The sequence below is a fragment of the Bombus impatiens genome, unplaced genomic scaffold (assembly GCF_000188095.3).
Source record: "Bombus impatiens unplaced genomic scaffold, BIMP_2.2 scf_0739, whole genome shotgun sequence".
Lineage (NCBI taxonomy): Eukaryota > Metazoa > Arthropoda > Insecta > Hymenoptera > Apidae > Bombus > Bombus impatiens.
Window position 1 is genome coordinate 467,802 of NT_177158.1, and position 15,886 is coordinate 483,687.

At 38.8% G+C, this 15,886-nt stretch overlaps 1 protein-coding gene across 2 annotated transcripts; it reads left to right on the forward strand.

The window, feature by feature from the left end:
- The first annotated feature begins 1,449 nt into the window (after positions 1-1,449).
- LOC105681288 (proline-rich extensin-like protein EPR1) lies at positions 1,450-14,502 on the forward strand. Of its 2 annotated transcripts, XM_024370340.2 has the most exons (3): positions 1,450-1,805; positions 8,638-9,763; positions 10,724-14,502. In XM_024370340.2, exons 1-3 carry the CDS (start codon positions 1,791-1,793, stop codon positions 11,809-11,811), a joined length of 2,229 nt encoding a protein of 742 aa, XP_024226108.1. In that variant the 5' UTR covers positions 1,450-1,790; the 3' UTR covers positions 11,812-14,502. The 2 variants fall into 2 exon arrangements, with proteins under 2 accessions (XP_024226108.1, XP_012245617.1); XM_012390194.3 differs by having other exon boundaries at positions 8,638-14,502.
- Positions 14,503-15,886: the final 1,384 nt, after the last annotated feature.

Here is a 15,886-nt window from a genome sequence, read left to right on the forward strand (position 1 = left end):
AGTACACCTCTTACACCAGTTGAATTTCTCTCGTAACCAGGATCGAAGGTCGACTACGAACTACAAGCCTTTGGTTACCACATCGTAAACTATTCGGCGAGAGAGGCTACACTCTGTTCAGTTTGATTTTGACGAAATCACCTATTTCCACTTGTTCGAATTCGACACAAGCGGAGCTGTGAAACGGGTCGCATTTCTATTTCATTGTGTTCTCTGCACCTCACTGCGCTGATGTGAGAATTACATTACTATTGTACCATAATTAACTACTTGGGCGAAACTTCAATCAACCGATGTTTCACGGTCGGTGAATCGTTACCGCGACAGTTGTAATTTATAGCGAACGAAGGAACAATTTTTTATCTTGTTGTTAATCACTTTAAGGAACCTACGGATACTTTTTTGTAGAAAAAGTTTTTAGAAACTGTTCGAAACGTAATAATTAACCGGTGTAACTGTGCCTGCTACAACTGTTCTCGTATAGCAGTCCTATGATGCGTGTAAAGCGTTGCGTTGCATACAAATTTTTCTTCGAAGTCACGACACGCATTCGTCTGTGGATTATAGACCCTCGATTTTAAGGCCTTACCAGCTCACGTGACGATAAGAAATAAAAGTTTCTACACGATTTGTTAATTGGGTGCTTAACAGTATGTTATTTATGGCGTGCGTGATCTGAACTGGCTCTGTGCAGAGAACTTGTAGTGAATAATATTTTCATTCTTAGGCCTTATAATGGTACAGTGATAATGTCGAGGACAGCAATTTTTTCGCATGTAAAAGTTCTTGAACAACGAGATTTTTACTGTTTAATCGTAAAGACAGATTTATTTTAAACAACGATGAAACCATTAAAAATAAAAACCTGAATATTCTAATATCCGCATCGTCGCCTACTGAAATAAATCAATCTTCTGTCGTTCGCAGCAAAATTTTCAATCGTAGTAACCTTGACAAACACTTTCAAGAATTCTCAGTTTCAACCCATTCACATGCCACCACTCCTCAAATTCTTGTCGCAAAAGTATTCCACGGAAATGTTAAACAGGATGTTACATTGGTCGAACAATTTCTCGGCACTCGCAATTTCCATGATACATTGTTCGACATCGCTGCAGAATGCTCGGGATACGAGTTTATCGATATAACTTTACGTATTCGCACGGGACCGATAAGCGCCATCGGTCCAGTACTTCCGTGTGCATCTTTCTTCTCCAAGTCGGAGGCAGGGCTAGCCTACTTTCTCTACAAAGAGAATTTTTAACCGACGCGACGTGTGAGGGTTTCCCCTCTCCCTGTGTTCTCGTCCTGAACATCACCGCGACTCTCTTCCTCCCTCTCTCCTCCCTTTCTCTCATTCTCTCTCTTCCCCTCTGCCCCTTCGTCGTCGCCGTCTCTGTTCATTACTCCTCGTGCTCTCGCTCTCTCCTCTCCGGTTTGTCGTTTCCTCGATTTACTCGACAAGCTCAGCCGAGAATTCCTCCGGCTTAGTACCTCTCTCAGAGTCTATATAAGCGGAGTGTTCATACAAGACCGAGCATTTTTTGTGTTAGTAGTGACGGAGTCGTGGGTCTCCTCCATCAAAGAGGTTGACTACCGGTCGGAGAGTGTGAGGATGGTGTGCACGATGCGACACGGTAGGACCGCGTTCGATTGAGCCTGAGGAAACGCTGAAACGAGGAACGCCGCGCTCTGTCTTTTTTTTCGGTGTGCCGACAAATCAATAAAAAGAAAGCGATTTGTCGTTTAATTTGTGTACAGTGCTGGCAGCAATTTGCGCGGGTGCAACCATGCTTCGAAGCAAGGTAGGTGATCGTGGATCTTCGAATATCATCGATCATTGCGCGAACGACGCTTCTTTATTATTTTTTCGTTCGACGAACGGTTCGTGTGTTGTTCAGTGCTTTGACAGCAGGATCGCGATTTCGCCAAGTTCCTTCTTTCGTTCTTTGATGTTTGATGGATCGTTTGGAGTGATCAAGGTGGACCGACGATCTGTGATTGCGACACGAATTCGTACCGCTGCGCTGTTGCAATTGAGCGGAAGGATTTCCGACACGAAAACAGTAGTTTTGTCGTAGATGTAATTTTCTCCTCGGGTCGAGAGCTGGGAAAGTTTGTTACTCGCTAATCTTTATGCCGATGATTTCTCGCTGTTACATTCGGTAAACTTAGCGTGCGGTATCCGGCGTAGGTGTATTTCGTAATTGAGCGTGACGAACTGTAATAATTTCAATTAATTTTTGCTCGTATAAACTATCCCCTATATTTCTTGCTAACAGATATAGCTTAATTGCAATTGTAAATATGAATATTCCGAATGACGAACAATTACTTCTATCGACTGGTATCATTGGATTATAGACGACCACTTTGGATTATGTTCGAATTGGATTATTTAATGTTGTATCACATATAATATACAGTTAATGCAGAATGTAGACGAAGTAATCTAAAATTAAGCAATTTAAAGCAAAGTGTCGTGGATCATCTAACCTTTAAGGATACTGGTTGAAAAATTAATTTTGCTTAATTTTACGATTATAAAAGTTTAGAATTAAATTCTTATGAAAGAGTTAATATAGCAGTAAAAATATGAATATGGTGTACTTTTTTTTTAAATATCACAGTATACTTTGACTCCTTATAAAGTGTTGTTCAACACTCGACAAACCATTTAATCGTAGCGAAAAATACAGTTTCGCGGAAAACGTTAATCGCGTTAATCCCTGAATTTAAATTTCGTGCGAAAAAGGGGGCGCGTAAATTACAAAATGTGGCCTAAGTGGTAGGAGCGTATTCATTATCGATAATTGCACGGCGACGATTTTAAAGCACAGATTAAATAATCGTAGGTTTCTTATCGGCTCTTGATAACCATTCAGCCAGCGTTTCTTATTCTTAATTCACCGTTCCGGTGTCATTAATTTTAAGCAGTTACTCTTCCTTTCGACTAACACCTTTCATGTTCAGGAATATCTGCTGTTAAGCACGTGTATCATTAGCTGATCACCTTAAGAACAACAAAATCTGTAAATCTTTTTCTTAACGCGTCGAATGGAAAATAAAATGAAATAATAGCTGTTAGTTTTTAAGTGAAAAGTCCAGGAACGTAATGTTAGTTAACGGAACTTCTCTTTGAACGTGAAAGTAAAAAATGAAAAATGTCTTAGCTACTGAATTAATCGTGGACAATGTTACGTCAACATTATAAGAATAACTAAACATGATTATACCTTTTGCTGTTCAATTAAGACTGAAGGTATAGAAAGCAGTAATTTTAGTTTGAAGTTATGGCAATCGACAGATATTTGCTGGCATAGGAACGATGGCGAAGTATTGAAATATAATTAGAGAAATTTGATAATGTAAAAGTAACAACTGAAAAGCTGAATTTCAAGTGTCAATCATTGCTTGCTGATTCAGGAAGTTGACCTAAGTTGCAAAATGAAGTAAAAGTTACAGTTTTCTTTATATAAAATATCATTAAAAGAAATGGCAAACTTCATGCTAGTGTTTTTAACTCTTTATTTTCTGTTTTGTGAAACTTTACATTCCTTATCGTGCATATGTATCTACTAATTTCACAACAAATCATTGCTTTACTAGACTGTAAAATTGCCAGAATTATACGTTTGAGTTACAGAGGATTCTTAGCAATAACGTCTACCGTTTTCCTTGACAAAATGGATAGGAAAGCTATAATAATAAATATGAAAAATATTGCATAAAGCATCTGCAAACCAACTAGGCAGAAATTGTTTAAAACGTAAGAGTCTGATGGAACAAATTACTTCTTGTGCTAAAAACTAGCTGCTGTGAAGCGCAACCGTTTCATTCCGTAGTCTCATCTACTCTCTGTTGTGTACTTGATTAGCATTCCATGTGGAATGTCCTACACAATATTTACATTTCATCTAGCAATAAAAATCCAAGTGGAATGTCCTACACAATATTTACATTCCATCTAGCAATAAAAATCTTGTCATTACGAAATCGAAGCGTGAAGAGCTTTTCAGATATTTCGCTGAAGCTGACAAACGCTAAACTAAACGAGAATAGTGATCAATGTCGTACCAGCTAGCGTACGCTACGCTAACTTACACTTTTACCGAACCAACCGGTTAGCCACAGCGACAGTCAACGATCCACGATCCTTAATTTGTTCCAAACAGAGTTTTGTTCGCTTATGAATAGACTATGGATAGTACCTCATTTATGGAAAAGATGGAAAAATACAAGGAATGCATATTATCTAGCGTCTAAAAGTATTTGCATATGCAATGTCGCAGTATCAAATATCTATAGTCATATGAAAGTATCACTAAATGACGCGAAATTTAATATATTAATTAATTAGTAAAAATCGTATAGCAATAATGCTGGTTATAAATGTTACGATGAATACGATGATGCACAAATATTTTTCGTAGTCACTGTAGATAAGTATATAACTTTAGATTACTAACTAATTACTACGGTAACTTACTATATTAGCTTACTAGCTAATAAAATACACCATGGGAAGCGTATAACTTTTAATCGTTTCTTTTTCTCTTTCTTCGAAAAGTTTACCGATTTACGAAATCACGAGTGCATGTGCATCGAAGAAACAGGGGAAGCGGAAACAGCGAATAAGTTTGGTCGCGCGCGCAGAGAAAAGTTGGAGCTCGCACGTGGAAGGAAGCTAAATAAACATCGGATTTTCCGATGAATCGTATCGTATCGTTCGATAAGAAGTGATGGCTTCCACCGTGTTACGTGCACTTGTGCTACGTGGTCGGAATATATGACTATGCATGAAGGAGGTGTTTGACCTAGTCACAATCTGCCTACATCGATGCATTCGACCGTCTACCCGTTCTGGTTACAACATACGTTTAAACTATTGCACACGCGAGCGCACAGTTTGCGCCTCAATAAGTGGGCGCCACGTTAAGAGCGAGTCTTTGCAACGCCACGTGAAAATGATATAGAAAGAGATTGCATCGAGGACCAATCATTTGTAATCGAAGGAAATATGAAATTTATTTATTTTTAATTATTAGACACAGTCCTCGTTCATTAGCATGATATTTTTTACATTACATGTAACTTTCAGTTAAGCAAACTATATTTGACTATACGTAAGCGAGAAATATTTTGTCATGTGAAAATGATATAGAAAGAGGTAACATAAGACGATCAACCATTTGCATCCGAAGAATGAAAAGTACACTCTTATTACAACAATTTTTCTCGTATTACATCTAACTTTCAGTTAGGCAGACTATATTCAACTATACGTGGACGATCGAGATTTTGCTCTTGAATATCTACTTTCACTCGAACAAGTTCAAGTAATATTATATGTAAAATAAATAATTTAGTATTTATTGTAAATAATTATTTGTATATTAATATTCATTCTGGTATCGATGTATAGTATTTAAAGAAGAGGTAAATTGCTAAATGTTCTGATGAAAGAAAAATATAAAGATTTGAAAATACTCTCAGAGTTCATCAATCTATGCTATTTTTGTGACAAATGCTTCCAACTCACGCTATCTGCGGTAACAGCGTAACTTATTACCTGTCACATAGTTATAAGAGGTTGTAATTCATATTTTTTTTTTTTATCAGAACAAAGTAGAAATCGAAGCCTTTCGTGTTTTAGTTTTACAATCATCAATGTAATAAGCAAGGTTTATTTGTTTTTCTTTTTAGACAAAATATATGCACTTAGGCTTTACATATATTATAAGTTTTTATACAGGAGAAGATTTGTGTAAAAAATGAGGATTGTATAGCAGTCAGAATTCTTTTCCGCTTTATTTGTAATACATGCATATAATTCATTTGGGTATAAAAATTCACATAATGAGAATCGATAAAGTAATAAATTCATTTAATTTGTTATATGCTTCTACTAATTTGAAATGAAAAAAATGTAAATTAAACGTTCATAAAGTTATCATACTACACAAAATACACAAGAATATAGAGAAAAAATAAAATGGACGATGGATGCACATTTACATAGATTATATTTATACATTATGAGATAGATGAATCTATAAAAATGCAAATTTATGTATTTTATGGAAAACATAATAGTTGAACAAGTCGCAAACACAGTCAGTACGAAAGCCTCCCCCTATCCTTAAATTGCATCAAATCAAATTTTACATTTAATTGATCTTACACACAGTTTAAAGGAATGCCTCAATTCATTATACTTGTTCAGTAAAATAATCAACAAAAATAATGTGATATACAATGTTTCAGAAGAATATATACACTTATTATACGAATACGAAATATTAAAAAAGGTACAAGCAATGTATTAATATCTTACAAGTTCTTGTCTCTTATTTTTCCTTAGTATCGGTGAAGTCATCATATAATCATTTCATCATAAAGTTATCATTATTATAAAATTCATTCTGACACTGACAAAGTAAAAGGTTCTGCAGTTTCCGATATAATTTCATTTTCAGGGTTTTGTGACTCAAATGTTTATATTTTCCTTGATTCGTTCTAAAAATACATTAATATACTATGGAAGTACGAAATCGTTAAAAATTTCAAAAACGTGTAATATTCCCAGAAAAAATATTGCAAAGATATTTGTCGAACACATTTTCGAATTATATATTAGGCACTTTAATAATACGGAAATCCCAATGAATAAGAAAGACAAAGATACAAATAAAAATTTAAGATAAGATTTATACTCGGATGCTTCTTCATTCCATGCTTATTCTTGCATTGCACTTCTCGTTGATGCACTTGGGAGAAAGTGCGGCATATTATGTTAACCTTGCATCTCGGTCATTGTGCCACTTAAGACTTCCAAGGATGGCTTCTTGATGACATTTACAGCTTCAAACTTGTGCGTTGCTTCTTGTTTCTTATCTAGTATCTTTTATAGAAAACAATCTGGTTGTCACAGCAGAATGAATATCTATTACCGTAAAAAGAGATATAAACCTCTCCCAGTTCTATTTGTCCTCAAAATAACTTTACGAGATATCGAACGATCTTCATTTCATTTCATAGTATAACAGCGTTTCATTAGTACATTTATAGTACAAGAGTAATCTTCGTTTTTGCCTATTAAACGCGACAAACTGTAATATTTACAATGCTTACTGCACTTTATTCGTTCAATTGTAATCATGAAGTCAGTTAACTTCCTTTCGATCGTTTCAATTCTTACCCAACCGTCTGGCAGTACAGCAAAACAACGAAGAATATAAAATAAACGATTTAGAGAATACTTCTTCGTTTTCAAGGCTTCTTACGTTTCTGGTTTCAGACATAAATACATAATTTCAATTTTTTATTGGCAATGAATATTCATAATGGCATAATAGCAAATCATGTATTTCTCGTGATTTAACGAGAAAGAATTTCAAGATGACGATGTATTTAAGTATTAAGTAATATTTCATTAGCGTTATATGAAATTTTTGATAACAAATTTTTATTTGTGCAATTTTTATTGTGTACATGTGTAACACTTGTTTAACATTGCGATGAAACGAAATCCAGAACTATCGGAGATTGAAGTGAAAATACTACTTTTCTCAGTCATATTCCCATACATTATACGCCATCTTTGTAATTAACGTAATTATTTACGGGTGCCTGCGTTTAATACTTACAGTGAGTAAATGCAGGTTCATGTAATTCTCACATGCATCGGGATGACTAGTTCGCCTTGCGCCAACCGAGGTTGTAAACTAGCTTAAAGTCTCTCACGGCCTTCAATTTGGAACCATAGACAATGTGTGCTGGCACGAGCGAAATGTGCACACGATACCTAGCTACACTTATGTTCCCAACCAACTAATTAGAACAGGAGAAGATGTTAGACTACTAGTTAACTGTCAAACCTAAAAATTTCAGTAATCTAATATTTATCTTCAAACATAATAAGAAAAGATATTTAATCACGTTGAACAAAACAATTTTGATCAATGATTAAAATTGATACTTTGAAATCTCCTTCCAAGGTAATGAAATGTACAGAAGATAAAAAGCTGAATAATAGACAATTCAATCGATAAAGTCTGCTTGATAATACCAGTTTTCTCATTGAATAAGATATTGAATACATTATAACAGTAGATAATACGGTTCTTAAATTTTGTAGGAATATATTGATCACATTCTCGGTACACGCACATATTCGTGGAATGTTTACTTTCTCTAATCTCGTTCCTTAGTTATTTAGTACAGACAATTATAATAAATTGCATATTATTTATGCTCCAGTTAAGCTTTGTTGTACTTTAAGCGATAATCATAACTATTATCATTTAATAAATAACTAGTTATCTGTTGCTTTGGTTACACTATATTAATCTTGCTGCTTCTGTGGATCGTTTTAGACCGAAACGTGCTTTTTATTCTTAACAAGTTTGAAGAAAGAATGTAAAAATCATTATTGATAGGTATCATTTCCGTTTCAATTGTACCTCTTATAATACATTTTATGCATATAGTAAATCTTATTGCATGTTAAAACAAGAGTGAGATCGGGACATACATACTTGAGGACCGTAGCAGGATCAAAGAAACAATGTATTTTACATTGAACATCGTCAAACTATGACAAAAGAAAAGTTGAAGAATTCGGTTTGATTTCAGATGGCAATTACGCTGCTCTGCGTTCTGCTGATCGGACACCACGTCCAGGCAGTGGTTAACAAAGCGCAATCCCAAGTGCTTGCTAACAAGGAAGAAGAGAAATTGAACGAAATTAAGGCTAACGAAAGGATAAGCAATTATGGTCCACCTGCTGATGACTATGGACCTCCGATCGGATCAAATATTAAAGGACCAGCACCGGTTTACGGCCCACCGGAACTAGTAGGTGATCAAGGGCCAACACCTATATATCCGCCACCACCGCCAGACATTCCACCACCTGTCTACGGACCACCATTATCTTCATATGGACCGCCACGAATTATTAAACCGCTTCATGTTCCATCGAAACAAAGTTTCGGCCCTCCTTTGTCTCCGTTGCCTTCGAAGCTGAGTTTTGGCTCGCTGAAACTTCATTACGGGCCACCGAAGCAACATTATGGACCGCCGTATTCATTCGCTTCGTTTAGGCCACCGAAACCTCAATACGGTCCGCCATTGAAATTCACGTCCTCTGTGTCTAATCAATACATAGCCGTGGGATCGTCGAGTCTTGGGCCAACGAAACCGGCACACGGACCTGCCATTCCCGTATCTCTCGATACCTATGGCGTGCCTCCGCAAAAACTAGCTGTTCAATTTACTTCTCAACCGAATGACAACTACGGACCACCTCCTCCACCATCGCTTTCGGTGGTGCCCGAGGCACAATATGGACCACCTGCTGGTGATCTGTACAGACCACCTCCACCAATTCCTCCACCAGGAGTGCCAGCACCACCTACACCGCCCGATATAAAGTACGACGGCTGGCAACCCATTGCTGGATTGACCAATCAACATGGACAGCCTGCGAACACTTACGGACCTCCATCTGATGAGCACAGGATTTTGGATGGCCATTCCGTGGGTGTGCACATTGGACATTCTACGAGCAACGTTATCGAGAATCCAAATGTACCAAATGATTCTTATGGAGTTCCAATTCACAATCCTGAGGCTCAAGATTTGAAGACCTCGGTGAAGTCTAATTCTAACGATAATAAAGGCTTACCACCGCCACCATTGCCGGAATACGAACCATTTCACAACGAAAACCCACCAAAGAAGGAACATCATCAAACAGGTGTGCATGGTCAGCTTAATTTACAATACGAAGTGCCCAAGGTAGAACCGCTTTCTATCGTAAAGACCGTTGGATTCGAGTTGCTACCTACAAATCCGTCATTAACTTCGGATCATAGTGCAGGATTGCCCACGTTAAAGTTACCCGTGCTTGATACCGGATCCCATTTGAATCTCGGCAGTGGAGACTCTCACGCGTTCCAGAATCTAGGAAATGATTTGTCGCTATCGCAAATATCTGTAAATGGCCTCTCCAATAACTACGGCCCGCCGTTATCCAGCATTTCCTTTGGAAAATTGAATTCCATCGAATCGGGCATTCCTTTGCCACCACCTCCAGTTCTCGACTCATACGGCGCCCCTCCTCCTTCATCCTACTCGCCTAATGGTCCTTATCCAGCTGCCGAAGCAGGTCGAGCATCGTCATTTGCTTCTTTCGCATTACACGGTAGCTCGCTTTTTAAGCAAAATTTGCATTACCATCGTCCCCACGGATCGTTTAGACATCCATTACCCCTTCCAGGTACCCTGATTCCTCCAAGAAACCGTGAACCGATTAAGTTCAAAGAATCCGTTCCTAGCGGACTTTTGACTAACCTTAACCGTTACTTGCCACCGCTGAGACACGTCGAGCTAGCCAAAGCGCCAAAAACTTACCTTCCGCCCTTATCGTTCGAGCAGCAGTTACCTGCCCTCCATGCTCCAGTTGCTTTCAACAAACTACCCAGTGTCAGCTTGAATTCGCCAATAGCAGCTCCGAATGCCCAATATGGCACGCCATTATCCTTCAGCAACTTTAACACTCCAGCGCCAGTGTTGACGTACGGAGCGCCTAACTTTGGACCCGCTTCTTCCTTCGTCTCCACCTCCACTGGCTTTGGCAACAATTTATACGACAGCATCAGCAACACCATAACCACCACGTATGGCACCCCGGTAGTGAATTTACCGTTGTCGACAGGTGGTGGACACGATTGCGGTTTCGAACAGACGACTGGTACGCAGTACAGCTTCGAGGATCTCGGAAGCCACGCGTTAAACGTCGGCTCTCACGGCTCAAGTTTCGGGGCCGCTCTTTCCACTGGTCTCAATCAGAATTCGCTGTTTAAAGAGGGTTCCTTGTCAAACGGTTTTAGTGGGTTGGATATCACGCAGTCGATAGGTCAGCTAAGCCTGGAAAACATAGAGCAACCGAAAACCAACCTGAAGGACAGCTACGGCAGTTCGATAGGCGTGAGCTACGCCACTTCTGAAAACACGGACAACGTTTTGTCCAGCGACCACAGTCAATCGGCTGAAGTCACGAACGTACTTTCGGCGCCACCCGCTATACAATCTCAAGAGTCGTTCTCCTCGAACGCCCATTTCCAACAGGAGAACGGCGGAATAAAAGCTGGAGCGTTAACCGCGAGCTTGAACGAGCAAGGATACGGCCATGCAAAGAATCTAGCCTCGAACGAAGTGGACGCTAGTCAATTTCTAAATACCCACGAAGGCAGCGAAGCTCTATCCCTCGCGAAGGGAATAACGGCCAATGGGGCGGATGGTTTCGAGGTTCAGGGTTCCAAGGGAACATACACGTTGCAAATCCAGGCTGCTGATGGGGGATTAGGAACGGAGAATTCGGATGGTAGTATCAGGCACGATCAGGTGCTGTCTAATGGGCTCTTACAGGATATCCTCGCGGCTATCGAACAGCCTGAACAAGGGCAGATACAAGTTCAAGGTCATCCAGAGGCACAGCAATTACAGCACGTGTTCAGCGATTTATCGCAGGCTGGAAATATCGAAGTTCCTAAAGGACATTACATCACGGTGGCAGAGAACAGTCAAAGGAAAGATTCCGATGAATTAGGTGGACAAGCTGGCGACAGGAGCGAAGCCGAATTTAATAAAGGAGAGTCCACGAAAAAGGAGGCTGTCGCTCTCTTCTTCAACAATCAATACGGTGACTCGAGGAAAGAGATAAGGTCGGTGGCGAAAAACGAGAACGTGGCAACTGTTCTTTCGAACGATGGGAAGAACGCTAGCGGGACAAAGTCCTCTTAAATCATATCGTTTGTCTAGGAAATACTTTCGTTGATAGATTCTTCGGTAATGTATGGTAATTTATGTAACGAACAGACTTTCGTCCTCTTTCGCAATACCAAGTTAAGCCACGGTACTACGGGACTGAGGCGCAAAATTTGAAATCGTTCCGCGTAGAAGTTATTAATTAAAGTCATTAAGTTAAAGACTATATTTTTAATTACAAAATATTTAAATTTTATATATTATATATAAATATTATAGTTACGAAATGTCCTATTGGTAGAAACGAACTCAAAATCGCGCTCGCTTTCGATCGTTTCCACCAGATTGCAATCTACAAACGGATTTGATTACTGCACCATAACGATTATCATTGATTACTGACTCGTGAGAAACATCTTGAGTTTACATTCCATTTTAGAGCATGCCAGAATGAAACGGAAGCCACAAATGGCCTAACATTCCGCTAGAAAGCGAAAACGATGATCGTTTCTTCAGAAATATATCGGTGACAGGTTGTGAAGTCGAAGGGTTTACTCAAAAAATTCTCTTTCTTCGGCGAAACGGTAATCGCGTAACGTCATCGGCGAATCTCATTCTCCTTTCTTTCTTCTCACGCGAAAATACTTCATGTTCGCGAAGGCAGATCCTATCAGAGTTTAATTGCGACACAACCAAGCACCGAAAGTCCTCGAGTGTTCCTCCGTTCCTTTCCGAAGAACCATTCTACTCGCCTTTTCACTCGAAAACTCTTCAGGAGATGGAGAGGTTTCATGTGAACGAAAGCAAGTAAAAGTATCAGAGCGATCCGTTTCGGGGTCGACGAGCAATCGTGTCATGGCCATTCGCGCGAGCCAACACATCTTAGAATCGACGTTTTCTAATCGCTCGATTGACGTACGAGTGTCTAACGCGACAAGAATTTAGATCGGTTACAGATTTACATTACAGATTTGGGTCGTTCGATTACAAATCGTCGTCGTTTGAGGAATAAAAGGCGGGAGATGGCCGTATTGAGCAACTTTCATCGTTGACGTTCGGGCACGTGATCGAACGAGAACGCCAGTCTCTCGCGCACATCCACATCTTTAACCTTCACCGAGGTGAAAGTTCAGTACCTCGTCCAACAGCTTCGTGGTAGTGATACCTACCTTTTGCGAGAATCTCGTTTCCAGTGAAACGCATTGCTCGACTCTGCGGGCGTTCAACGAGCGCGATACACACGGTTTTGCATACCTTTGTGACAATAACAGGTAGATATGCATATATCTAGTCCGTTGTTTCTCGATGAGATACGCTATACCCAGTTATACACCGCACTAGAGGGGATGACTTTTTAGGCGTCTCGGCTTGCTCGGGGTGTGCTAATCGTATTGAAAATAGAAACACCGTTACGTGGTACGTGGAACTTTAGCGAGATCTTGTTAATTGTAGTACCCTCGCGTTGATATTAGATACTTTTAATAGAAACACGCTACGTTGGACGCAATTTCTCATCATTTGCAATGACAATTAAATTGTAATTTAATTTACTCACCTACACACACGTATACGTTATATTATATTCTGTGCAGACCAGAGAAGAAGATAAAAAACCCTGTTTTGCTTTTAAGTCATTTTTCAAAAAGTAGATTTACTATTATTGTCAGAAATAATTTTCTGCGCTCCAGGGTTTTCGGAACGTTGGTTTCAGATGACTAGTATTATAGCATATAACAGATTAAACGTATAGAAGCAGATAAAGCATATAGTTTCTTGCTTATGAATCGAACAAATGACATTTCCTTGTGACAAATAAGAAGAACTCCACATTGTCATTGTTAAGTATTTTCGACAATTTTTTGTCGAGTCTGGTAGTTGAGTTAAGATCGCTAAATATTTTGTTTCTTTACTTCTATATCATTATGTATATTTATAGTTATATCATCGTGCATGATACTTAAGATATTATTCTCAATGCGAGGTTCTAATTTACTAACAGGATTCTATATTGCTACTTTTTCCTACAATATTTATAATATCTGTATCGCTTAATTTAGAAACGTAATTTCGTTTGAATGGAACATTTAGAACGCCTTTATAAGTGGACGCATTTAGAAGTACAAGCACCCAAAGATACACGAGTCATCCTCGTGTAAAGAAGCAGTAAAACTCAGCCGCCTGACACGTTGATAACCGACGCGATCTAACAAGCTGAAATACAACTGGCCAGAGATATAGGTAATAAAATGTTAACGCGTTCGCATGTGCGCTCATCGACGCGAGCTTAAAACCAGCTGCGTATCGCAGCGTATACGCATTCCGTATTCGGAGTAGTCTTAAACTTCTTCTACTTTTATAGTGCTGCCTGGCAAATGGTTATGCATAACTTGGTGTATTGCAGATACGTAAAATAAGTAGAGCGTATAAGCTTAAGAGAGATGCTCATTGTTAAGAAATACGCAGTGACGATGCTGCCAAGCCATAAAACACGTCAACTTGCTCCTAACTTCTATCCACCTCTATGTTCTTCCTTCCTTCCTTCTTTCCCTCTCTTTTTTTATGGATTAATTTATTATTTTATGTACGTAACGTCTCGTGCATATGGCTTACCGTACGCACGATACGTCCAATCGACGTTATTAGTTTGTTGAACATAGCGCGCGTACGACTGTGTTTTATATATATATATATATGTATTTGTTTACGAGGTTGCGTTAAGTATGTAAATATACGACCTATTTGTAAATAGATGATCTTTTTTATTTCGCGGCCTTTTTTAATTCCTACTTCCTTTTAACGTGATCGTGAAACTCGTTTTCATTGGAACTATTTTGTATGTGTGACTGGCTTTGCCACTTCTTTCAAATCTCATCCACACAACTGAACAACAGGAAACGTTTCAGTTCAATCACATCATCTCTATTATCAGTTGCGAACGAAACGTAACAGCAACTAAAAGAAGATCTGCAGAATCAGGAAATAGCAGTCGTTAAACGTTACCTCGTTCCGAAAGACACTTATGTACGGACACCCAATAGAATTTCCAAGCATCTGGCGTTCCGTTTATCTCGATCGCGGTGTTTTCCCATCACGCTGTTCATTCCACTGACCGTAATGTCGACTTTCAGCGACCGACATTTAGCTTTCGGGTTCGCGGATTTGTTACACGGTAAAGGGACATCTATTCCATGATATGATTTAAATATCGCGAAAACGAATTTGATAGCAGTTACCAAATATCGCGAGAATGATTATTTAATGAATAAATTCGTGCTACCAATATCTTTCAGAAAATTATTCATTGACAGTGACAATTGCAGAAAAATATCTTTCTTAAGTTCTTCATAATTCAAAGAGATTCTAATGACTGGGCGGTGAATGTTTATACAGATGATGTGTCGAGAGATGGGATTTCATAGACAGAGAACATCGTTGATTTGCTAGAAAAGTGTCACAACTGAGAGTAGTAAATCTTTCAGAAAATCAGGTTTGAAATAGAAGAGTTAAAGTAGAAAATTAATAGATTACTATCCAACTACATATTTAGCAAGGAAGACATTCACTTTCTCTTATAATTTAGGTCGTATTCGTTTACATGTAATGTATATGTATTTATAAAAGCTAGAATTTCTATTAGATTTATTTAATATATAATGTATTATTTCATATATTGCTTGTAAGATTAATTAATCTACGAGGATCTTGAGTGTTTATTACGAGGAAACTAGTAGGTAGGCACGATGTTCGCCCGGTAGCACGATGTACAAACGAAAACGTACGAGGGGAATTAGGCATCTGCCACTATAAGTAGGATTACGGTTATGTAAATGAAACGCTATCGTGCCGGTTAGGTTAGCTAGCGCGGACAGTTAGCGTGTCCTAGCGCTGGTCGAAATTGCTTCTCGCACACTTTCCATCGTGTCTCCGGTTCCCTTCCGCTTTTCCACCGCTTCTTTCCCTTCAACCCTTCAATTGGCTCGACCTCGCACGGTTCTCTTCGTTTCCTCCATTATTCCGTTCTTCGCGCAGCAGACAATGCGATCATAAGGCTTCCTTTGCAAACTGAAACTCCACTAAACTATGGGAATGTTCGCACGTTTTCGGTTATAAA